A 23,289-nucleotide genomic window follows, 5' to 3' on the forward strand; every position below is an offset into this window, starting at 1 on the left:
AGTAGAACATAATAAGGGTTTGTTTGGGGAGAAAATTTTGCGTACGTCATCCGGGCGCGAAGTATGAACGCGGTACAATGATGAAGTGTTTTTTTTTCACTGGTTCATCCCGTCCGATGTCTAGACGCAGCTCACGTCCGGGCGACATATACAAAATTTTTTCATGTTTGGAGCTGTTGCAGCTTATTAAAAAAATAAATGTGAATATGTTAAAAAATAATCTAATACTAAAAAAATTGTAATAATCACCACATTTTTTTTTGAAAAAAAACTTAATATAACAAAAAAACTGCTACCGCACCTAGCCAAAATCAGTGGGAAGACATATTTTAACAGTTGCTTTTTGAAAAAATTGTCAAATCATAGTTTACACAAACAAACAAAATTGTGATGAGAATTAACACATGCAATACTATAGTTATTTTAGAATTTGTGATGTGACAAATTTAGCTTTATTAATAAAATATTAAATAGCATTTTCTATAATGTTTACTTAAAATATATTTATTTATACTTTTTTAATGCACACAAAATGGAAGTTTTTTTATTCAATGGTGGTACAACTTTTGAACTTGTTAGAACTCTTATTATACCTCATTAAAATTGGGCATTTTTTTTATTTGTATTTTATGTATTTATATATTTAATACTTTTATTTATTTAGATAATATTTAGACATGAAAATAACAAAAAAAAAATATGAATATTTATTGGCTTAAAATAGAGGATATGTATGTACATATCAAATAATTGTTATGTGTATGTTAAGATATTTTTTCATCGCGTGATTTAAAATATTAAATTATTGTATAAATAATTATAACATTGAAATTTAAATATTAGGTATATGTAAATAAGAATTATGCAGAATTTATAAAGGCTACAAATACCCCAATGTAACAAAAAAATATTATATTAGGACTCCGCTCGAGCTCAATGAAATTACGCCATAAAGGTGATCAGCCCGATAACACAAGAAAATATTCTCCTAGTATTATTCAGGTATTATTGTGTGTTATTCATGTGTTATTGTGTGTTATTCAAGTGTTATTGTATATTATTCAAATATTATTGATGTATTTTTGAGTTATCATAATATCGAAAATATTCATAGAACACAATAATACCCGAATAATATATAATCACATTTGAATAACACATAATAATAACTGAATTAAACTAAAAAAATCTTCCATTGTGTTACCCTCTGCAGAGTAATTTCACTGTACTCCCCCTCATCTAATATTTTTTTCAATATAACGAACTTTTTTATAATTTATTTTCCTCCGTTCTCCGCTCTCCGCTTCGCCACAGTTCGTGAAGAATCCCTAAACCCTAGAATGGAGGTAGAAACATCGAGTTCTTCGACGTCGAGCCTCGTTAACAAAGCCGTCGTAAGAAATACCTCTCTGCACGCCATTTTTTTTCTTAGTACGTAGATCTCTTCCTCTTGTCCTTCTTGATTTGACTCATGGTTTGAATTTTTGAATAGCTTCCCGGTGACGTTGCTTTGGACCTTACAAGCTTGTCTGATCAGACAATCAGGCTGGGAGCGGGGTTGCGCCAGGTATTTATCAAGTTATTAGATCAAAATTTTACACTCTTATGTTACGAGCTGCTTTTTAAACTCGCATGTTCTCAGAACTGTGATGTGGTATCAGCTGTGAAGGCTGGGAAGCTTAAGTTCAAAAAGCCAAATAAGTACTGGGTAGAAAGCTCGCAAAAGAGAGTGAGTTATTTTTGAAGTGTTTGGTTTCTTGGAATCTTAATTGTTGGCTGTAAAACGCTCTAAAACTTGTGTTTTCTTGTTGACTGATAAACTACAGAAGAAAAGATAAAAAAAAAAAAAAGAAAGGAAAGAGAAGCATATTCCACCCTTAGTCACACTTCCCATACAAGACGATTTTATTATTTTAGACATTACTATATTGTTCACGAAGTTATCTTTTTGCCATTGCATCGCTTAATACCCTGTCCTGCTTTTATGGGTGACCTTGCAGTATGTTCCCACTGTAGAAGATACAGTTCTTGGTATTGTTGTGGATGCTAGAGCAGATGTAAGCATTTCTCGTGCTCAAGTACTACCTGATATTTTATGTTTATTTTTTAGGGGCATTTACATACATACCACCCAATTTCTATGTATTTACTTATCTAATGCACAAACATTTACCATCTAAATCCTTCACATCATATAAAAGATACCACAATTTTAACTTTTAAAAAGTGAGATATACCTTTTCATGCATAGGTAAGGAAGTAAGTAAAATTTGAAGTTTAGGTATTAGATGGCTAAATACATAGGAATTGAGAGGCATGTATGTAAACATTCCTTTTTTTTAAACCTTTTTTATTTTTGTATATTTCCTCCACCCTGAGTTATGCTGAGCAATCAATTTTGTTTTGACTCTCATGAAAACTGGGTTAGCAGGTTACAATATAGCTATAATTGTAATGGCTGGTAAAACATCTGCCTTGCATATGCTGTTGCAGATTGGGCATCATTTAATCCAGCTTCTGTTTTCTTTTACTGCTGCCGTCGTTTCATCATTCATTTTTTTGCCTTTTGTGATACTACATTTCCCTATTTATGAATCTTAGCAATTAGTTCAATTGTTGGTAATAAGTTTCTCTATCATTGCCATTTTTTTGTTCTGTTTTTCCATGTTAAGTTTGTTGTCCATGAGGTGATTTTTATTTTATTTTTGTGATTTCAGAACTTTCTAGTAGACATAAAAGGCCCAACATTAGCTTTTTTGCCAGTACTTGCATTTGAAGGAGGGACATGAAGAAATATACCAAAATTTGAGGTATCACTATTTTGTAACTTGGTGCTATAATATACTTTCTTGTTGGTTTTTTTACCTTTAAAAATAATTTTCAGTTGTTTGACAATGTTTAATAAATGTTTGGAGCAAAGCTATCCTGCTTTGGATATTGCACTTGTGTTTGTTCAACATTTAGTACTGTACTGCAGAAGTTTGACATTTTAAACTCATTGTGTAATATTTCAATTATTACTAAGGATCTAATGAATGCATTTTGTCATCTGAAAACAATCTTGTGCGTATGTTTTCATATATTTGGTACTAGTCAAGTATTCTTGTGAATTAACATGTTAATTCAGCTGTTTTGGAGTGCAAATTCTATAATAAAACCATTAACATTTACCTTTTTCCATTTTCGTTTTGATACTTTAACTTAAATACTTTTTACATCTTTTATCCTTGATTTTTCATGTTTTTTCTTTTTGTTTGGTCTCAATAAGTGTATTCCCAACAGATGTAATGTAGATTTTTAATATATCTTCTAACTTTGTTTAATATTCATCTTAATTTTTTTATTTTTATCACACTAACTTTGGTTTTCTATTGCTTCTTTGTTTCCTGCTGCCATCATATTAATAGCTTGTCCAATTGTGGCTTTATAAAATATTTCTTTTGATCTCTATGGTATTATCTTACTTTGCAATTTATTTGTAGAATCACTTTAGTTTTTATTTAGTTGTGTGTAGACTTCATGATACTGGAGTTAGGCCCAAACCACTATAGGAAACACAAATATTATTACTGAAAAGAAATAGAGGTTACGATCAGAGATGCTTGGAACTAGGAAATAATAAATACTCAACACGAGCTGAACTAGGGCTAAGGCCGAAGGCGATGGGGCTGCGGTTTAAGGAGAAATAGTGGCTAAAGTGGGTTTGGTAGTGAACGACAGTGAGTTGGAGGTGGTTGGAAGGGGGCAGCATCAAGTAGGTGGGTGGCTGGAAGGGGGCGACATCAATTAGGCATAAAAAGGCTGAAGGAGCTGCAAGCAAACGAGTTTGGGGTGGCTGGAAGAGGCAACAACGAGTTTGGGGTGGTTGGAAAAGGGTGACAGCAGGCGCGAGGCGACAACAACTAGGTGGGGGGAGGGGCGACATCATGCGGGAGGCGGCGATGATCGGATGAAGGGATGTTTTTTTCCAAGTTACATCAAAAACTTTGATGACGGAGGCAACAGAGGAGGGCGGTGGGAGATATGCACCATTTTAGGATGACTTACAACTGGAGTACCTTCTCGCCTTCAGATACAACCCTAGGAAGAAACAAAGAGACGTTGGCGGCAGTCCTGACATAAAAATTATAAAAATTGAATACCTAAGACAAAATAAACACATATATAAGCCCTAGATAACTTGGAACTGGACCCCCCAATGGAAAGGAGGTGCTAATCCATGGTGTAAGGGCCAATCTACCCTCTTGAGTATGGACTTGTTCTGTCCTGACGAAAGAATGCTTGTGATTTTCCCATGACTCCCTCTTCACCCGTACTGGTGCACTTCACTATTGTTTTTCTACACTTGGTTGATTTTAACAACCTTGAATTCATAACAACATCACAATAGGGGCAAGTGACATATTATTCACCTTTCAATTCTATTCATATATCACAATTATTCTATTTGCAAATAGTTCGTGCCATGTTGCTTTGTGGATCTTTTGTAAGCATCTATAGTCCTACAAAAGGATACAATTGTAATTCTAAGTTTAAGTGCAAGTCTTAGCATATATAACGGGGTGTGTACAATAACAAGTAGAAGCTTTTATTCAACTAAGTGGGGTCGGTTGTATGAATCCTTTTAAAAAAATAGGGTAGAAGAATAATTCTATTGGTGTGTGTGTGCATGAGTTTAGTAAGAAAAATGGTTACAACAATAATTCTATAGGGGGGTGTGTGTGTGAGTTTTAAAATAATATTAAAGAGTTTGGTGGAAAGCCAAGAACTCTCAAATCTTCTATATATTTTCACACTTCAATTCGTATATCATCAGGTCCTATAGACTTTTCACCATTAGTTTTTTTTAAAGCCTCATCAATTTTTTTTACTAATGCGGCGGTAAAAATCAAATATTTTATTATTATTAATGATATTAAGATCACTAATGTCAATCATATTTTCTGAAACTTCATTAAAAAGTTTATCAAAATAATTCACTCACCTATGTTGAATTTCCTTTTTAAGGAAAACAATTTTTGATTTTCATACTTTTTTTCTCTTTATTTGGCTAGTTTATACATATAATTTTCACTTTATTTAATATTTAATATATTATAAAGATCACTAAAAACTGAATTTTTAGCTTCACAAATTGTTCTCTTAGATTTTCTATGGGTTTTTTTATATTTTTCTCAATTATCTAAGCTTTCACATTGAAACCAATTTTTATAACATAACTTTTTATTATTTTTTTTTTGCAAATTATTATTCCGCCACAAACTATTTTTATTTATAAAAAATTTTTCTTCTGAATCTCCATGTACATCATTTGCCACTTGTTTAATAGTGTTTATTACTTTATCACACGTAGAATTTGCTTCTTCATAAACATCCCAAATTTTGAAATCTTGAAATTCACTCAAAAATAATTTTAGTTGTCTTTTAGGTGCCCCCATCTAATTCTACGATAATGATTCCTAGTATTCTTTATTTTACGACTCATTATCTTAAAATCTAGAAGTAATAATCGATGTTGGATATTTAAATGGACGATCTCTTCGTCTCATAAGAAAATAATCGATTTGTGTTTTATTAGATCCATTCTTATACCTAATTATATGCGGATCTCTTTTATTGAATAAAGTAATAACAAAATCATACGCTAAAGCAAAATCTTATATGACTCTACCTTTTTAATTAATCACTCCAAAACTGTAGTCACCTTGAATATTTTTAAAATCTTCTACCACTCAACCAACATTTTCATTTAATTCTACTCTAATAAAAATTTTTCTTCAAGAGGTATTCATATGTCCTTTAACATGATAATTTTCTTCCTATATTTTATACTTATTTTTGATGATGTTATAATTTAATAGAAGATATTTTTATGTTTTTTGTTGCAGGTATAATAGGTAAAGCAATTTGAGCGAACTGGAGCGAAAACGGGGCGAAAAGGAGGCAATTGGAGCAGTGGAGCTTAAACCTGAATTGACGCCATGACGTCAACTATAGGCGCTTAGGCGCCGATTCATGTAGAATTGACAGAGAAGGTGGTGTCTAGGCGCCACATATTGGCGCATAGGTGCCAGTTAATTTCTCTAGCCGACAGAGGAGGTGGCGCCTAAACCCTAGGCGCCAGAACTGTCTGGGACAGTTTTGCAGCGGTTTTTCACACGAATGGATGGGTTTTTGTTCAAGGAGGCATAAGAGACGAGAGGAGAGGACATTAGAGTAAGGAAGGAAGAAGAGAGCAGTGTAGGGAAGTGAAGAAAAAGTGAAAAGTTTTTTCTTTTCTTTTCTGTATTTACTTTGAGATTTGTGAGAGGTGTAAGGAATTGCAAGGAGAACACTTTGGGGGGAGATCTTCTTCATTTCTCAAGGAAGAAGATTAGTATCTTGTATTTTCATTGTCGTGTATTGACGTAATTCTTAGTATTTGACTTTGATTTAATATAAGATGTTGTGCTTTGTGGTTTTCTTCATGAAATCTGAGTAGCTTCCTTGTTTGCTTTCTTTTGTGATGAAATAACAACATGTGTAGAAGTAGATTAAATTAGAATCATGTTAATTCAATGATTGCGAAGGTTTTTTCATTTGAACTTCATTTGCATTGCAATTTGGCCAATTGTAGTGTTAAAATTCATTGTGAACCCATAAGATATGGGAGGTTATGACTTCAATCAACTCGTGAAAACCACACTAATCTTTAGGGTGAAGAAAAAATAATCTTTAGGTTAGTGCAAATAGATAGGGAGCTGATTTTAGCGTGGATAACTAGAAGGTTTCTCGGGTGACAGACAGACAAACCCTAAGTTAACCGAGTTTTTTTGTTCACTTGGAAAAGGTTAAAGATAATACATGCTCCTATTTGTCGCATGTTAATTTAGGAAGTTTAGTTGATTTACACCTACATTAGCTATTATTTTTATTACAAGGGGAGGAACCTCTAAAATAGCTTGCACTTTCCATCTCATTTAACTTTATGTATTTAGCTTATTAGAAAACTTAGAGGAGTAGAAGTAGTTTGGTAGAATTTCTAGCTCACAACTATAAATCAAACCTATTTCCTAAATAAGATTCTTTAAATTCAGCTAGAGCCTTTCTTAAGTCCGTAAACTTTACAGCATTTCTCGTGGGATCGATACTCGGGACTAAAGAAAATTCTATATTACTTGAGCGATACGTGCACTTGCATTTATACCTCTTGAACAGTGATATTGAGTGGAAAAGTAAGTTATAAAATATATTTTCAAAATTATAGTATTTAAACCCTAAATTGCTGGTTATACCATTGAGAAAGTAGCGGTCATGTATCATTTGTTTTAAGTCTTCAAGGTCATTTTAGAAATTATCTATAGAACTTATATCTAAACCTATTTGAAGAGCGTAAGCATTTATAATATTAAATACCTTAATATCAACCATAATCTTAAAGGCTATAATTCTATTTTCAATTCTATTAATTTTTACAACATAATCTCTCAAACTCTTATATATAATTACACCTTCACCATTTCTAGTGCGACTCTTACCTGAATGCTAAAGTTTAAAACCTAAGTTATCAATCTCCTTAGCATTTTCTCCTACCCATTTAGTTTCTTGAATACATAAGATATTTATATTTCTATGAATCATAATATCAGCTAATTCCATTAATTTATCTGTGAGAGTACTTATATTCCAATATTCTGTACTAATATTATTTTCATGGGCTAATTTCCTTACCTGCATCCATTCGTAATGTGGGAACATTTGCTTATTTAAGACTACACCGGACGCCAGTGTAGCAGCTCTTGCAAAATGTGCACTCAGAACCCGCATATTGTTACTTCTTTTTCCAACCAATGTGTTATGTGTTCGAGTCCTAGGTTTCTTGAAATCTTAAATTTGCTATTTGAGTTTATTTAAACCATGGTATAATTGCTAGGGTAATACCCGGTTTGTACGCCATAATTTCCTAACAAACTCTTGTATAGTGATATGGAGTTTTCTGACATGCTACATATTAATATTAGGCCTTTAACAAACTCAGGCTTGGACGCTAAGGTTTCAAGAAATCCTGACATGCATGCTAACCTTTTTGTCATTGTTTACAATATCAGTAAATTGTTGTCCCTATTTACAAAGGCTTAAATTATTTTCTATTGAGACTATCCAAAGACCAATGAGATTGGAAAATAGAGAGGGTAACGAGCCATAGATTCTTGTGTTAAACAAAAAATACATGTGCTATTTGAGTTTATTTAAACCATGGTATAATTGCTAGGGTAATACCCGGTTTGTACGCCATAATTTCCTAACAAACTCTTGTATAGTGATATGGAGGTTTTCTGACATGCTACATATTAATATTAGGCCTTTAACAAACTCAGGCTTGGACGCTAAGATTTCAAGAAATTCTGACATGCATGCTAACTTTTTTGATTCATAGGAAAATTAATATCTTATGTATTCAAGAAACTAAGTGGGTGGGAGAAAAGGCTAAGGAGATTGATAATTTAGGTTTTAAACTTTGGTATTCTGGTAAGAGTCGCACTAGAAATGGTGTAGGTGTAATTATAGATAAGAGTTTGAAAGATAATGTTGTAAAAATTAATAGAGTTGGTGATAGAATTATAGCCCTTAAGATTATCATTGATACTAAGATTTTTAATATTATAAGTGTTTATGCTCCTCAAGTAGGTTTAGATACAGAGTCTAAAGATAAATTTTGGAATGACTTAGAAGACTTAATACAAATGATACCTCTTGAAGAAAGAATTTTTATTGGAGGAGATTTAAATGGACATGTCGGTAGAGCGGTGGAAGATTTCAGAAATATTCATGGTGGCTACGGTTTTGGAGTAACTAATGAAGAAGGTAAAGTTATTTTAGATTTTGCTTTAGCGTTTGATTTTGTTATTACTAATACTTTATTCAAGAAAAGGGATGAACATCTTATTACTTATAAGAGTGGATCTAATAAAACACAAATTGATTATTTTCTTATGAGAAGAAGAGATCGCCGTGATTGTAAAGATTGTAAAGTCATTCCAAGTGAAAATTTAAATACCCAACATCGTTTATTAGTTTTAGATTTTAAGTTTAAGAGTTGTAAACTAAAATATACTAGGACTGCCTGAATTGACGCCATGACGTCAACTATAGGCGCTTAGGCGCCGATTCATGTAGAATTGACAGAGAAGGTGGTGTCTAGGCGCCACATATTGGCGCATAGGTGCCAGTTAATTTCTCTAGCCGACAGAGGAGGTGGCGCCTAAACCCTAGGCGCCAGAACTGTCTGGGACAGTTTTGCAGCGGTTTTTCACACGAATGGATGGGTTTTTGTTCAAGGAGGCATAAGAGACGAGAGGAGAGGACATTAGAGTAAGGAAGGAAGAAGAGAGCAGTGTAGGGAAGTGAAGAAAAAGTGAAAAGTTTTTTCTTTTCTTTTCTGTATTTACTTTGAGATTTGTGAGAGGTGTAAGGAATTGCAAGGAGAACACTTTGGGGGGAGATCTTCTTCATTTCTCAAGGAAGAAGATTAGTATCTTGTATTTTCATTGTCGTGTATTGAAGTAATTCTTAGTATTTGACTTTGATTTAATATAAGATGTTGTGCTTTGTGGTTTTCTTCATGAAATCTGAGTAGCTTCCTTGTTTGCTTTCTTTTGTGATGAAATAACAACATGTGTAGAAGTAGATTAAATTAGAATCATGTTAATTCAATGATTGCGAAGGTTTTTTCATTTGAACTTCATTTGCATTGCAATTTGGCCAATTGTAGTGTTAAAATTCATTGTGAACCCATAAGATATGGGAGGTTATGACTTCAATCAACTCGTGAAAACCACACTAATCTTTAGGGTGAAGAAAAAATAATCTTTAGGTTAGTGCAAATAGATAGGGAGCTGATTTTAGCGTGGATAACTAGAAGGTTTCTCGGGTGACAGACAGACAAACCCTAAGTTAACCGAGTTTTTTTGTTCACTTGGAAAAGGTTAAAGATAATACATGCTCCTATTTGTCGCATGTTAATTTAGGAAGTTTAGTTGATTTACACCTACATTAGCTATTATTTTTATTACAAGGGGAGGAACCTCTAAAATAGCTTGCACTTTCCATCTCATTTAACTTTATGTATTTAGCTTATTAGAAAACTTAGAGGAGTAGAAGTAGTTTGGTAGAATTTCTAGCTCACAACTATAAATCAAACCTATTTCCTAAATAAGATTCTTTAAATTCAGCTAGAGCCTTTCTTAAGTCCGTAAACTTTACAGCATTTCTCGTGGGATCGATACTCGGGACTAAAGAAAATTCTATATTACTTGAGCGATACGTGCACTTGCATTTATACCTCTTGAACAGTGATATTGAGTGGAAAAGTAAGTTATAAAATATATTTTCAAAATTATAGTATTTAAACCCTAAATTGCTGGTTATACCATTGAGAAAGTAGCGGTCATGTATCATTTGTTTTAAGTCTTCAAGGTCATTTTAGAAATTATCTATAGAACTTATATCTAAACCTATTTGAAGAGCGTAAGCATTTATAATATTAAATACCTTAATATCAACCATAATCTTAAAGGCTATAATTCTATTTTCAATTCTATTAATTTTTACAACATAATCTCTCAAACTCTTATATATAATTACACCTTCACCATTTCTAGTGCGACTCTTACCTGAATGCTAAAGTTTAAAACCTAAGTTATCAATCTCCTTAGCATTTTCTCCTACCCATTTAGTTTCTTGAATACATAAGATATTTATATTTCTATGAATCATAATATCAGCTAATTCCATTAATTTATCTGTGAGAGTACTTATATTCCAATATTCTGTACTAATATTATTTTCATGGGCTAATTTCCTTACCTGCATCCATTCGTAATGTGGGAACATTTGCTTATTTAAGACTACACCGGACGCCAGTGTAGCAGCTCTTGCAAAATGTGCACTCAGAACCCGCATATTGTTACTTCTTTTTCCAACCAATGTGTTATGTGTTCGAGTCCTAGGTTTCTTGAAATCTTAAATTTGCTATTTGAGTTTATTTAAACCATGGTATAATTGCTAGGGTAATACCCGGTTTGTACGCCATAATTTCCTAACAAACTCTTGTATAGTGATATGGAGTTTTCTGACATGCTACATATTAATATTAGGCCTTTAACAAACTCAGGCTTGGACGCTAAGGTTTCAAGAAATCCTGACATGCATGCTAACCTTTTTGTCATTGTTTACAATATCAGTAAATTGTTGTCCCTATTTACAAAGGCTTAAATTATTTTCTATTGAGACTATCCAAAGACCAATGAGATTGGAAAATAGAGAGGGTAACGAGCCATAGATTCTTGTGTTAAACAAAAAATACATGTGCATGGATCCATGAAAGGGGATATCCACGGATTGCTCCTATGTATTGAAATAGGATGGTGGCAAGACGTGGACAACAGGCTTGTGCATAGAATGAAGTTATTGACAATATTTTTTTTTTAAAATTATTTTAATTAGCATTTTCCCTTCAGATTGTGCAATTTTCATTTATTCTCTATACACGTTTGTGTATAAATGTTCATTGGAGGAATAAATAATGCAAATTTTCCAGTCACTTCTTTTTTATATGATATCGAGCAATATTAGGGTTTTTTTTTTATCTTTAAACTTTTTTCTCTCCTTACTTTCCTGGTCATGCCTGTTTTCTTATACTTCCCTTTCGAAAGAGTTGACCATCATGAATTAATACTCATATCATTTAAATAAAAAAACTATTTAATGTGATCTTAGACTGTTTAAAGTGATCTCAGATTATGAAGATCTTTATAAAAGAAGAAGAAAAGGAAAAAATCTATATTGTTGATCATTCAGATTTGAAAGACTTAAAGTTTGCACTTTGGGATGAACATATTATTTTGTGTCTTCTGAGCATCATTATGCTTGAAATTAGTGGATAATACATATTCTTTACAATTGCAAAAGATGTTTAGGAAGCTATCGAACAAATTTACCCAAAATTTAAAGACGCCACTCTCTTCTATGACAAGCTCTGAACAACCAAGCAATGTAATCTCTTTTTTATTGAATATTTCAATGCAATGAAGCTTATTTGTTAGAACTAGATTATTATTAAGATCTCAATATGAAGTGTTATATTACACGATTATTCTTAAAGAAGATGTCGAATGAGAAATGATTTTTGAATTTATTGTAGGATTTAAAGATGAATTTAAACCATTTCATATTAATATCATGAGCTGAGGGGCCTACCATCTTTAAAATGAGGTCTTATAATTCATTCGAGTCGAAGATGAAAGAAGGATGTCAATGCTTGGCACTTCCATCTTTGAAATGTCTTTCACAACAACCATAGCCACTCAAAAGTAAGGGACTTGATGCTTCGTAATTTTCTCAAAACCAAGGATAAAGACTTTTCCAAAATACAACCTTTGGCTTATCTAAAAGAAAAAACATATAAAAAAGAAATATTGGAAACTCCGATGAAAATCCCTAGTGGAAATAAAGAAGGCCAATCATAAGGATAGATATATCACATTGAATCAGAAAGCTTCAACTTAGTAGAAATTAATGAACTAAGAAATTTTCTTGATTCCTAGAAAAATACTTTCAGTCTGCTCTCTAGCCTATAATTAGACAAATTCTAACTATTATATTTTTAATACCTTAAGTAGTTTTCTTAAGACTTGAATAATAAATTCAGGGGTCATTGATTACATGGCAAATATTACCAACTTTTTTCAAATCTACAAATTATGTTTGGACAATAGGAAAACTAAAGTAATCGAGGAGAATCACCAGCCGAAATAGGAAGGGGATAAGAGGCAGACAGCAGGCTTTAGCATACTGGTTATTGATTTTAGTTTTTTATTTTGAAATTATCAAACTTAGTATTTCTGGTTAAGCTTTTGCAGTTTTCATTCTATAGGTAGCTCTGTGTATATATATCTATTGGAGAAATAAACAGATTAAGCTTTTCATACTCATTTTTTTCAAAATTTTTCTGTTTTTGTGAAGACAACCAACTATAGGATGATTTTTCTATATTAAATTCTAAAAGGCAAACACGCTTCCTTTTAAATATGTTGCTTTTAAATATGTTGACTGCTGCGTTGACTGCTGCAAGAACATATTAGTTGAACCATATTCTTTAGTATTCATCATTAATCTAATCCATATGTTTTTGAACTTCACTGTTTCTTGCACAAGGCATGTGTTAATTATTTGTAATCTGTTGCAGATAGGTACACTGCTATATTCTCGCATTGATAAAGCTAATTCCTGTATGAATCCAGAGTTAGCATGCACTGATGGTAATTTATTTTTTGTGAAATTTACACATAATTCTTTTATATTTTACTTATCTAACATCTAAACTTTCATATTTACTAACACTTCGTTGTGATAAACCTATGCTTGAAAAGGTGTATTCAACTTCTAAAAAGTAGGTGATATTAAAAATTTGACTGCTATGCATGTGAATTTTAAAGCTTGGGCATTAGATATGTAAATACATAGGAATTGTGTGGTATGTCTATAAATAAGCCAAATTTTAAATGGAAAAGGATTATTAACTCACTTAGAAAAATGATTGTTCTTGATGCTAATTTGATGATGGGCCTTTTATGGTAGAACTTGGCCTTTTACTCTTGAATTGCTTGAATTCTCTGTCCAATTTAATGCCTCTAATTAAAAGAGAGATGAATTAGATATACATATAGAAATAGATATTAACAGGTTTACACAGGGAGGGAGGGAGGGAGGGAGGGAGGGAATTATTAGAATTGGAGATACAATTATAACCCTAAAGATTGTTGTTGATGCTAAGATTTTTAATGTTATAACTGCTTATGCTCCTTAAGTAGATGTAGATATAGGTTCAAAAGAAAAATTTAAGAATGACTTAGAAAAATTAAATAAAGAATTTTTATTGGAGGGGATTTAATGGACATATTAGTAGAGTGGTGTATGATTTTAGAAATATTCATTGTTGCTATAGTTTTGGAGTGATTAGTGAAGAAGGTGTAATCATTTTAGATTTCTATTTAGCATATGATTTTGTTATTGCTAATACTTTATTTAAGAAAAGAAATGAGCATATTATTACTTATAAGAACAGATTTAATAAAACACAAATTGATTATTTTCCTATTAGAAAAAGAGATCGCCAAGAGTGTAAAGATTGTAGGGTCATTTCGAGTGAAAATTTAAGTATTCAATATCGATTATTAGTTATGAATTTTAAGATGAAGAGTTGTAAGATAAAAAATAAAAGAAATCATTATCATATAATTAGATGGGGAAACCTAAATAAAAAATAAAATTATTTTCATGACTAAATTTTAATGTTTCAATATTTGAGATGTTCATGAAGAAGCGAATTCTATGTGAGATCAAGTAACAAGCACTACTAAACAAATGACAAAAGTTGTATTTGGAGAATCGAAAGAAAACGTTATAAATAAAAGTAGTTGGTGGTGAAATAATAATGTGCAAGAAAAGATAAAATATAACTTGTAATGAAAATTGGTTTAAATATAAAAACTTAGAGAACTAGTATAAATATAAGGTGGCTCATAGGAAAAAATATTACCTCAGGAGTACTGATGCATCAGTACTCCTGAGGTAATATTTTTTCGGCTCATAGAGAGTCTAAGAGAACAATTTGTGACGTTGAAAATTCTGTTTTTAGTGATCTTTATAATAGATTATATACTAAAGAGAGTGAAAAATATATGTATAAACTAGCCAAACAAAGAGAAAAGAAAAACAAATATTTAACTCAAGTAAAGTGTATTTAAGTTGAAAATTAAAAAATATTTTTCTTAGAGGAAAATATTCAATATTTGGGTGCGCTATTTTGATAAAATTTTCAATGAAGTTTTTGAAAATACGATCAAATTTAGTGATCTTAATAATTTTAATAATCATAAAATATTTTATTTTTAGCTTCACATTAGTAAAAAAGAAATTTAGGCGGCTTTAAAGAAAATCAAGGGTGAAAAATCAGTAGGATCTAATGATACCCCAGTTGAAGTGTGGGAAGATTTAGGAGATTGGAGAGTTTCTTGGCTTACTAAATTCTTTAATATTATTTTAAAGGGATAATTACATGCAGAGCACAAGAAACAAACATTGTTATTTTCAAATCAAGCACCTAGGTGATTTTTTGAACTATGAGATGATGTATTTATGTGTGACACGATCAAACCATTGTGAATTTGATAAAAATGAAAAATATGGGTTCGGGTTTTATCGTAGCCTTTGATATTTGAGTGAGAATTTGAAAAATGGATGAAAGAGGGTTCTTGTTTTGTAAATAACAATGTTTTGGGTGCCCTATATGTAATCACCCCTATTTTAAAAACAAAAAGATGTCTGAGGAGTGGAAGAAAAGTATTTTGGTTGTTATTCTTAACAATAAAGGGGATGCACAAGAGTGTAAATTATAGAGGAATTAATTTGATGCGTCATAGTTTAGCATTATGGGAGAGGTTTATTGAACATAGGTTAAGACATCATAATCAGTTTTGATTTATGCCATGTAGGTCTAATATGGAAGCTATACATTTATTGAGAGGGTTGATGGAGAAGTACAAATAGAATAAGGAGGATCTACAAATATTTTTTTTTTTAATTTTGAAAAGCTTACGATAAGGTTCTAAGAGAAGTCATTTGGGGAGTTCTAAAAAAGAAAGATGTTGAAAGGACTTATATTCAAGTCATTAAAGATATATATACTAAAACTGTTGCTTGTGTTCGAACAGAAGGATTGACCGATTATTTTCCTATTTCAGTTGGATCACATCAAGGATCGACTTTAAGCCCATATATTTTTTTGCTTTAGTTATGGATGCTCTTACTGAACATTTACAGGAGGATGTACCTTGGTGTATGCTTTTCGCTGTTGATATCCTTCTTGTGGAGAAGACTAAAGAAAAAGTTCAGAAAAAAAACTTGAATTATGGAGGTCTACATTAGAGTCTAAAGGCCTGAATAGACTTAAAATTGAATACATGGAATATAATTTTAGTTGTAGCAGTACTAGTGGTAAAGTTGTAACTATGGGTGATCAAATCATTAAAAGGTGTGATCGTTTTATATATCTTGGGTCTATAGTTCAAAGTGATGGTGATATAAATGAGCATGTTATTAGTAGAATGGAAGTTGGTTGGTTGAAGTAGAGGAATGCATCAGACCTATTGTGTGATTGAAAAGTACTCTCAGACTGAAAGGAAAATCTTTTAAGATGGTCCTGCAATGCTCTATGATGTCGAATGTTGGCCTTTAAAAGAGAAGCATAAAATAAAGTTAAGTGTTACTGGGATGAGAATGCTTAGGTGGATGAGTGGCTTGACACTTAGAAACCAACTGCAAAATTAATATATCTGTGATAGAGTTGGTGTAGCTTCAGTGGAGGACAAGATTAGAGAGAGTCGTCTTAGATGGTTTGGTCCTACTATACGCCGACCATTTGATGATCCTGTTAGGAGAGTAGATGTTTAAGATTTGACTTTTGTTAAGAAAGACAGAGGTAAGAAAGACAGAGGTAGACCTAAATAAGAAAGACAGAGGTAGACCTAAATAGACTTGGGCAAATTGTATAAAAAATGATTTTAATTTATTAGAATTAAATGAAAATATGACACTCAATAGACAAAATGGAGAAAAAAAAGATTCATGTAAATTTATTCGCCCCTCACTTAGTGGGATAAAGGCTTGTTGTTGTTGTTGTTGGGTTTGTACTTAGGGGAGATATTGAAAGAGCTGTCAATGGAGATAGAGTTGTGTAGATCAGGCATGAAAGAGAACATAATGGAGAAAGAAAAGTCCTATGGGAGAGAAAAGTGGAGATAGAAATAAAGAGAAATTTTAACTCCTATTTTATTCATGATAATTAATAATTTACAATACTTTATATCCATCTTTTTATGGAAATAGGATTATATGAATATTTCAATCTAATTTAAATATAATTCTTGACAAACCAAGAGATAAATCCTATAACTAGCATGTTCATTAAGAAAAATGATAATTATAACTAATTTTTTTAATGGAAGATTAACTCATAAGATAATATTGCTAAAAATAATTTGAAGATAAGGCTCATTAATAGTCTTATTGATGCTTAAGAATAATTAGGTAAATCCTTAAAAGTAGAATTAATAAGAGGATTATTGATAAATTTTTTTCATCACCATCATCATCCAGGTCATCAGCTGAAGTTGGATCATTGCAATAATAATCTCAAAGGCCAAATTGATACATCGATCAGTTTTTTGAATTTGTAAAGGTGATTTATGTGCTTAAACATCTAGAATTGACAAATTTTTTAATCTTCAAAGTTCGAACAATTGGTGTGTGGTACGATATGTTATTATGATGAGTGGTTTTAAAGGAGGATGGATAAGGTGATCACTTGGATAAAAAAAATTCAATCTGTATTGATGATGATATTTACATTTCTCATGACATTGATATTATTGGAATATAAGTGACTATTACATGCATCGTTATGGTTGCTTTGAAAAGTAACTATTTTTGGATGTTTATATTTGGACACGATCTCCTATTTAGGGTCTGTTTTGGGGTGGCTGCAGTTTTTTAAAATTGTGATTGTAAATCTGTGGAGGAAATAAACTCTTATATATATAAAAGAAAATCAACAACGTTTTTTACAATTACCGTACTTTAGCAAATCAGGTTGAATAAAACAGCTTCCCAACCATAAAAATTTCGAGAATGCAAATAAAGTAGTTCTCCAAAAATTTGTGGTGGAGGTCTGAAACACAAATCAGCTCTAAATGTACCCTTAGACTCCTAAGCAATTTTTCAGTTTGACACACTTATATTTAAGTTCATCAATAGTATTATGTGGAATCTCAAGTTTAAGAAGACATCGATTGAATTGTGGTAGAAATATGAGGTAAAATGATAGAAGAAATCATCATGTTCAATAATGTTCGACTCAATCACATGTTTATGCTCAAGAATAGTCTTAGATAAATACTTAGGTTCAAGCTCAATAAAAGGCTTGATTATATCATAATAATAATTACCATCATTATCAATAAGCTAGTTGGCAAAACCATTATCATCACAACACTTATACCGAACCAACTTAGGAATATGGTTTTTAAACAAGTGGAATTGGCTTAAGTGCCTTTGGGGATTGACATAATTACATGAGGATGTGCAACCGATCATTTGTATAAACGTCATTTAATTTATGCTGATAATGATATTTATGTTTTTCATAAGATATTTGATCATCATAAGAATATTGATTATGATCATATTTATCAGTACGAATGTTTGTGAAAATGAAATATGAGGCCAATGAGATTGATGTTGATTAGAATGATTGGCATAAACTTGATTGTAATATGACTCATAATACATTCATAAGAAGGAACTGTTGTATGTCTACGGCTGGGCACACTCATGTTTAGTTTTAACAATTATTTTTGGTTGACTATAATCCCATATTTATGCTAATTTAATAGGTAAAATCTCAGTTGAGAAAGTTATCTTAGTATTTAACAAGATTGAGATAACAGTGGCAAAAGATAGCTATCTCACAATAATGTTGTGCATGATTTTATATTTAGATTAAAAAATAGTCTTTAAGTAAACTTTATGTTTATACTCCATAAGAGGCTTAATTATTATTAATTGATCATTGTTAACTGTCTTCATCATCATCATTCAGTACATTAAGAACATCTTGATTCTCATCATTATCTAGTACATCAATTTAGTCCCCGATCATTTCAGTTGTAATATTTAAAGACCAAACCAGCACTAAGATCACGTTTTTGAATTGAAGGCGCAATGAATGGCTATATTTTAGAATTCAGGTTCAAGAAAGGCATCTCAATCTGTTAATATGATCAGCAATGATCTTTATTTTTGCTTAAAAATAGTTTTTTTAGATAATTTTTTTTAGCACAACAATATTATTATCTTGCTTATCAATAAAACTTGGATATCATAATAGTTATCCTTGAAGGCCAAAGTATCACAATGACTAAATTTTTTGAACAAGTAAAGAAAATAGTGGTGCCGCCTTGTAGATATGATTAAAGTTTTTGAAAGTTTGGAGTAAGAGAAGCTGACTTATAATATGATTTTTTATCAGGATGAGGGCTTTTGAGATGGGTATCAATGGAACGACATATCTATATGTTTATATCAATATTTTCTTAAGCTTTTGAAAGTTTGGAGTAAGAGAAACTAGTGTATAATATGATTTTCTATCATGATGTGGGGTTTCTCAGATGGGTATGAATGGAACGAACATATGAATATGTTGTGAATATGGAAACTGGTTCACTGTTCAAATTGATAGTTTTTTCATGTTTGACAGCAAATTAGATTTGATATTCGAAATTAATTGTTGCGTTAATTGCTCTTTATTCATTCCCTAAAATCTTCTACAGCTTTCTTTGCTTGAATCCCGCCATCTATGATATGCTGCAGAAGAGAAAAGAAAATAATTAATGAACTTCATTAATTATTTGATTAATTTTTTAATGGGTCTAATAGCATGATGAAATTAATAAATATGTATACTACAACTTCCCTTGTAGTCTCTCTCAGGCGTTCGTTTTACAGGGAAAGGAATCGTGTGCTACTGCTTCCTGTGTTGGTTCGGTGCTCTGCCTAAGGAAAGAAAGAAATTGCAAGCTATCGCCTTTTTTGTTTCTTTCTTCGTGCGGCTTGCAGGTAGAGAGAAAAGGGAGGAGAGTGAGAGGAAGAGAGATTTTTTCTTGTAATCATTGAGATAATCAACGGGTGTAATCCTCAAGCTAATAAAATTCTCTGTAACTTCGTGGACGTAAGCAATTTACCGAGCCACGTAAATCTGTGTTTTGCTGTATTTCTGTTTGCAAATTTTCTCGATCCATTTTTCATTTTATTATCGTCGTTTTTCACAACTAGCATTAGAGCCGTGGTTTCAGATTTAGGAAAAACGATGGCTGGAGATGAAGTAATGACATCGGAGTATCTCTATTGGAAGAAACTTCATCTTCCGTTACTGGGAAAACGACTGGAGAAGATGGATGAGACTGATTGAAATATGTTTGATCGATAGGTTCTGGGGGTTATTCGATTAACCCTGTTAAAATCCGTTGCCCACAACGTTATCAAGGAAATGACTTGCAGATCTAATGATAGTTTTATCAGGTATGTATAAAAAGCTATCTACGAATAACAAGGTGCACTTGATGAAAAAATAATTCAACTTAAAGATAGCGGAATGTGTCTATCGCTCAACATCTAAATGATTTTAATATCATCATAAATCAATTTTTATTTGTTAAAATTGATCTTGATGTTGAGATACGTGCGCTGATATTATTGGATTTATTGTCAAATAGCAGAGAAGCCATGATGATGACAATTAACAATTCTGCAGGTAGATCTAAGCTAAAATAAGAGATGATATACGTAATTTGATTTTGGCTGAGGAAGTGCGCAGGAAGGATTTTGGCGAGATCTCGGGCTTGAGTTCAACATTAAATATTGATTCCAGAGGGAGATCCAAGGAGAGGAACTCAAATATAGAAAAATCAAAATCAAAGCAAAGAGGTGTCGGTCAACTTTTCGATTGCGATTTGAAAATATGGTATATGAAAATAATTTTTGAAATTTAATTTAAGTATAAAAGATATAGTTTGAGTTTTAAAAGTAGTATGTTTTAATTTTTTGAAAAATGAGACCAAGTGGATCTCATTCGTCCAATAGTTTGCATAATCGTGTCTGATACCGCGAATACTACACCCTCTCGAAAGATAAGTGTAGGCCTCGGCGATAGACCCAATCCGGCAAACTAAGAGATTTGTGACATCCGTTTAGTCTGCGAACCTTTTATATATGACCGACAAGTTCCCCTATATAATACAAAGATTAAATAGGGTTTATTTTACCTGGGTTCCAAGTTACCTATAGAGGCAAGCCCCTATAGTTAATTACATCCCAAATGACGGGGCTCACTTGAGAAAACTTTCGATAATGATCAATGGTTCTAGTCTTCAAGAATTCAAGGTTCAGGTTTTCAAGGTTGGATGAGGAAAATCAAGTGGGAATGGCTCAATGCGGAACACTTATTTTCAGGAGTCCAAAGGAAGGAGAAAGTAGGGGATGTCACTGATATGAGGTAAATCTCGATGACTTCCCAGACTATCCTACGGTGTGACTATATTTTTTTGGAGACGATGTTAATTAATTGTTTGATCCTGCCAGTTTTATTATTTGGGACTTAAACTTGCATAATGTCTGATTATGCAAATAGCCCACAGAGATAAGATGGTTTACGTTGTAACACACGACAACCTCGGAACCTAAGGCGGGTTACGAAATTAGGACTTACAACCTAAAGCGAGTTAGGACTTATGCTGCACAATATGGTTGTACAGGAGCCTAAAGAAGATGTGAGGATTTACGTCGCGCTGGGCAAACTACCTCAAAGTCCTATGGGTTGTTATTATGCTAGGAAGGGATAATTCGATCTGAATTCCTCGCCGTGCTGCCCACAAAGTTGGCTCCAAGCTCCTGTCGTCGCGATGACTCCAAGGTTTAAGTGTTTGAAAATTGTAGTTTATATTTCACATTTTTGATATCAAAGTTTGGTTTTGCATGCAGAATGAGTAGATTGCAGGTAGAATAAAAGGTACTTGAAATGCATAATGCAATAAAGTAAAATGTTGTAGATAAACTGTAAAAGCGTACCTGGGCATCTGCTACTGTTGCGTTATTAATGTTGCGAGCATAGTATGATTTGCAGCAGATTTAAATAAACTTGCAAGAAAATTAAACAAGACGAAAAAACCAAACGCGAAAGTCAGAAAAATGAGTTGTAAAAAATCACAAGCAAAAGAAACCCTTAGCCACATATGAAAGATCAGGACTGAGTATAAGATATTGGTAAAAGTGGGGGCTCAGAGCTGAATTGTGTGCTTCCCGACATTGGGTAAGAGTTGCCACCCGACAATCTACAGAAGACTTTTATGCAGAGTTCTTTTTAACATGCAAAAGAAATTTTTATTTTATTTTTGTAAATATTTTGTAAAGTTGTACAGTCCACAGGCTAGTCACTCTAATCGTGCTAGAACTATTGACAACCTAAGAGTGTCGGGGCAACGATCTCACCAAGAATCAACGAATAGTATCATAGATCATTTCCTCTCCCTTATTGAAGATCCTTGAGGTAGGAGATACTATTCTAATAATTTAACCTCGTATCCCTTGTTTAAGCACACATAAGCAATGTCGTCATCGTCATCGCCACCTAGACCCTAGACTTATCATAGTCCGATGATTCATATGCAGCGTTAAGAAATTTCCCCAATTGCCAGAAGGATTTGAGTGTAATATTCAAGCTCAAATCCCGGTGCACTGAGTTTCATTGTAGATTAAGTCATTGAGGGAATTTCACTGTTGATTTAATTAAGGAAGCATGAACTACGTCTCGGTACATCCTAGTGTCTAGTGTCTTGATCAGTTTGTGAATCAGGGTCAAGTGCCTAGTTTTACTGTGCATTCGAGGATTAGGTGAATAGACTTTTACATAAGGTATGTTCCTAAAACCTTAAGAGATTACACTGCAGAGATTAGGTAGATGGGCTCTCACCTAAGGTGTGCTCCTAAAGACGAGGAAATCTATGCTGAGAATTAAGTGGATGCACTCTCACTAAGGGTGTGTTCCTAAAATCTAGGAAGACCTATGCTGAGAATTAGGTGGATGGACTCTCACCTAGGGTGTAAACCTAAAGTCTAAGAGGTCTACACTGAGGACTAGGTGGATGGACTCTCACCTAAGGTATGTGCTCCTAAAACTCTAGGAAGCATATGCTGAGAATTAGGTGGATGGACTCTCACCTAGGGTGTGCTCCTAAAATCTGGGAAGCCTATGTTTTTAACTTATGCTTAAGGTGATTTAAGGTTTTCTATATCTTCTAATTAATTAAATCATCAATCCCCGTTTTTATGACTTAACCATTAAGCAAGAAAGAGAAATCAAAACAAAATGACGGGAGAGGAAAAGAGATCAACCCGCTTCCAAAACTCAAAGCAAAAAAGTGGTGAGGGGCAAAAACACAAAGCAGTGTTAGAAATACCCAAAATAGTATCCAAACTGCTCTGAAATCAGCCCACAAAAGCACCACAAAACTATGAATAAATTATCCCAAATCAGTCACCAAAAGCACCCCAAAACAGTGGATAAAACAATCCCAAAATAATGTGCGTTATCCCAAAACAATGTGCGTTTAAAAAATGTTCAAAAAGTTGCAGCGAAAC

The 23,289-nt window shown here is 32.5% G+C and overlaps 1 protein-coding gene across 1 annotated transcript in view; it reads left to right on the forward strand.

The window, feature by feature from the left end:
• The first annotated feature begins 1,259 nt into the window (after positions 1-1,259).
• LOC110021482 (putative exosome complex component rrp40) overlaps positions 1,260-23,289 on the forward strand; it is a 28,263-nt gene continuing 6,233 nt past the window's right edge. The window contains 6 exon segments of the mRNA XM_020719988.1: positions 1,260-1,394; positions 1,493-1,567; positions 1,643-1,729; positions 2,001-2,057; positions 2,718-2,810; positions 13,226-13,298. Of these exon segments, the coding sequence (XP_020575647.1) occupies positions 1,341-1,394; positions 1,493-1,567; positions 1,643-1,729; positions 2,001-2,057; positions 2,718-2,810; positions 13,226-13,298 (439 nt within the window). The 5' untranslated portion in view covers positions 1,260-1,340.

Source organism: Phalaenopsis equestris, unplaced genomic scaffold (assembly GCF_001263595.1).
Source record: "Phalaenopsis equestris unplaced genomic scaffold, ASM126359v1 Scaffold000134, whole genome shotgun sequence".
In the NCBI taxonomy this organism is placed as follows: domain Eukaryota; kingdom Viridiplantae; phylum Streptophyta; class Magnoliopsida; order Asparagales; family Orchidaceae; genus Phalaenopsis; species Phalaenopsis equestris.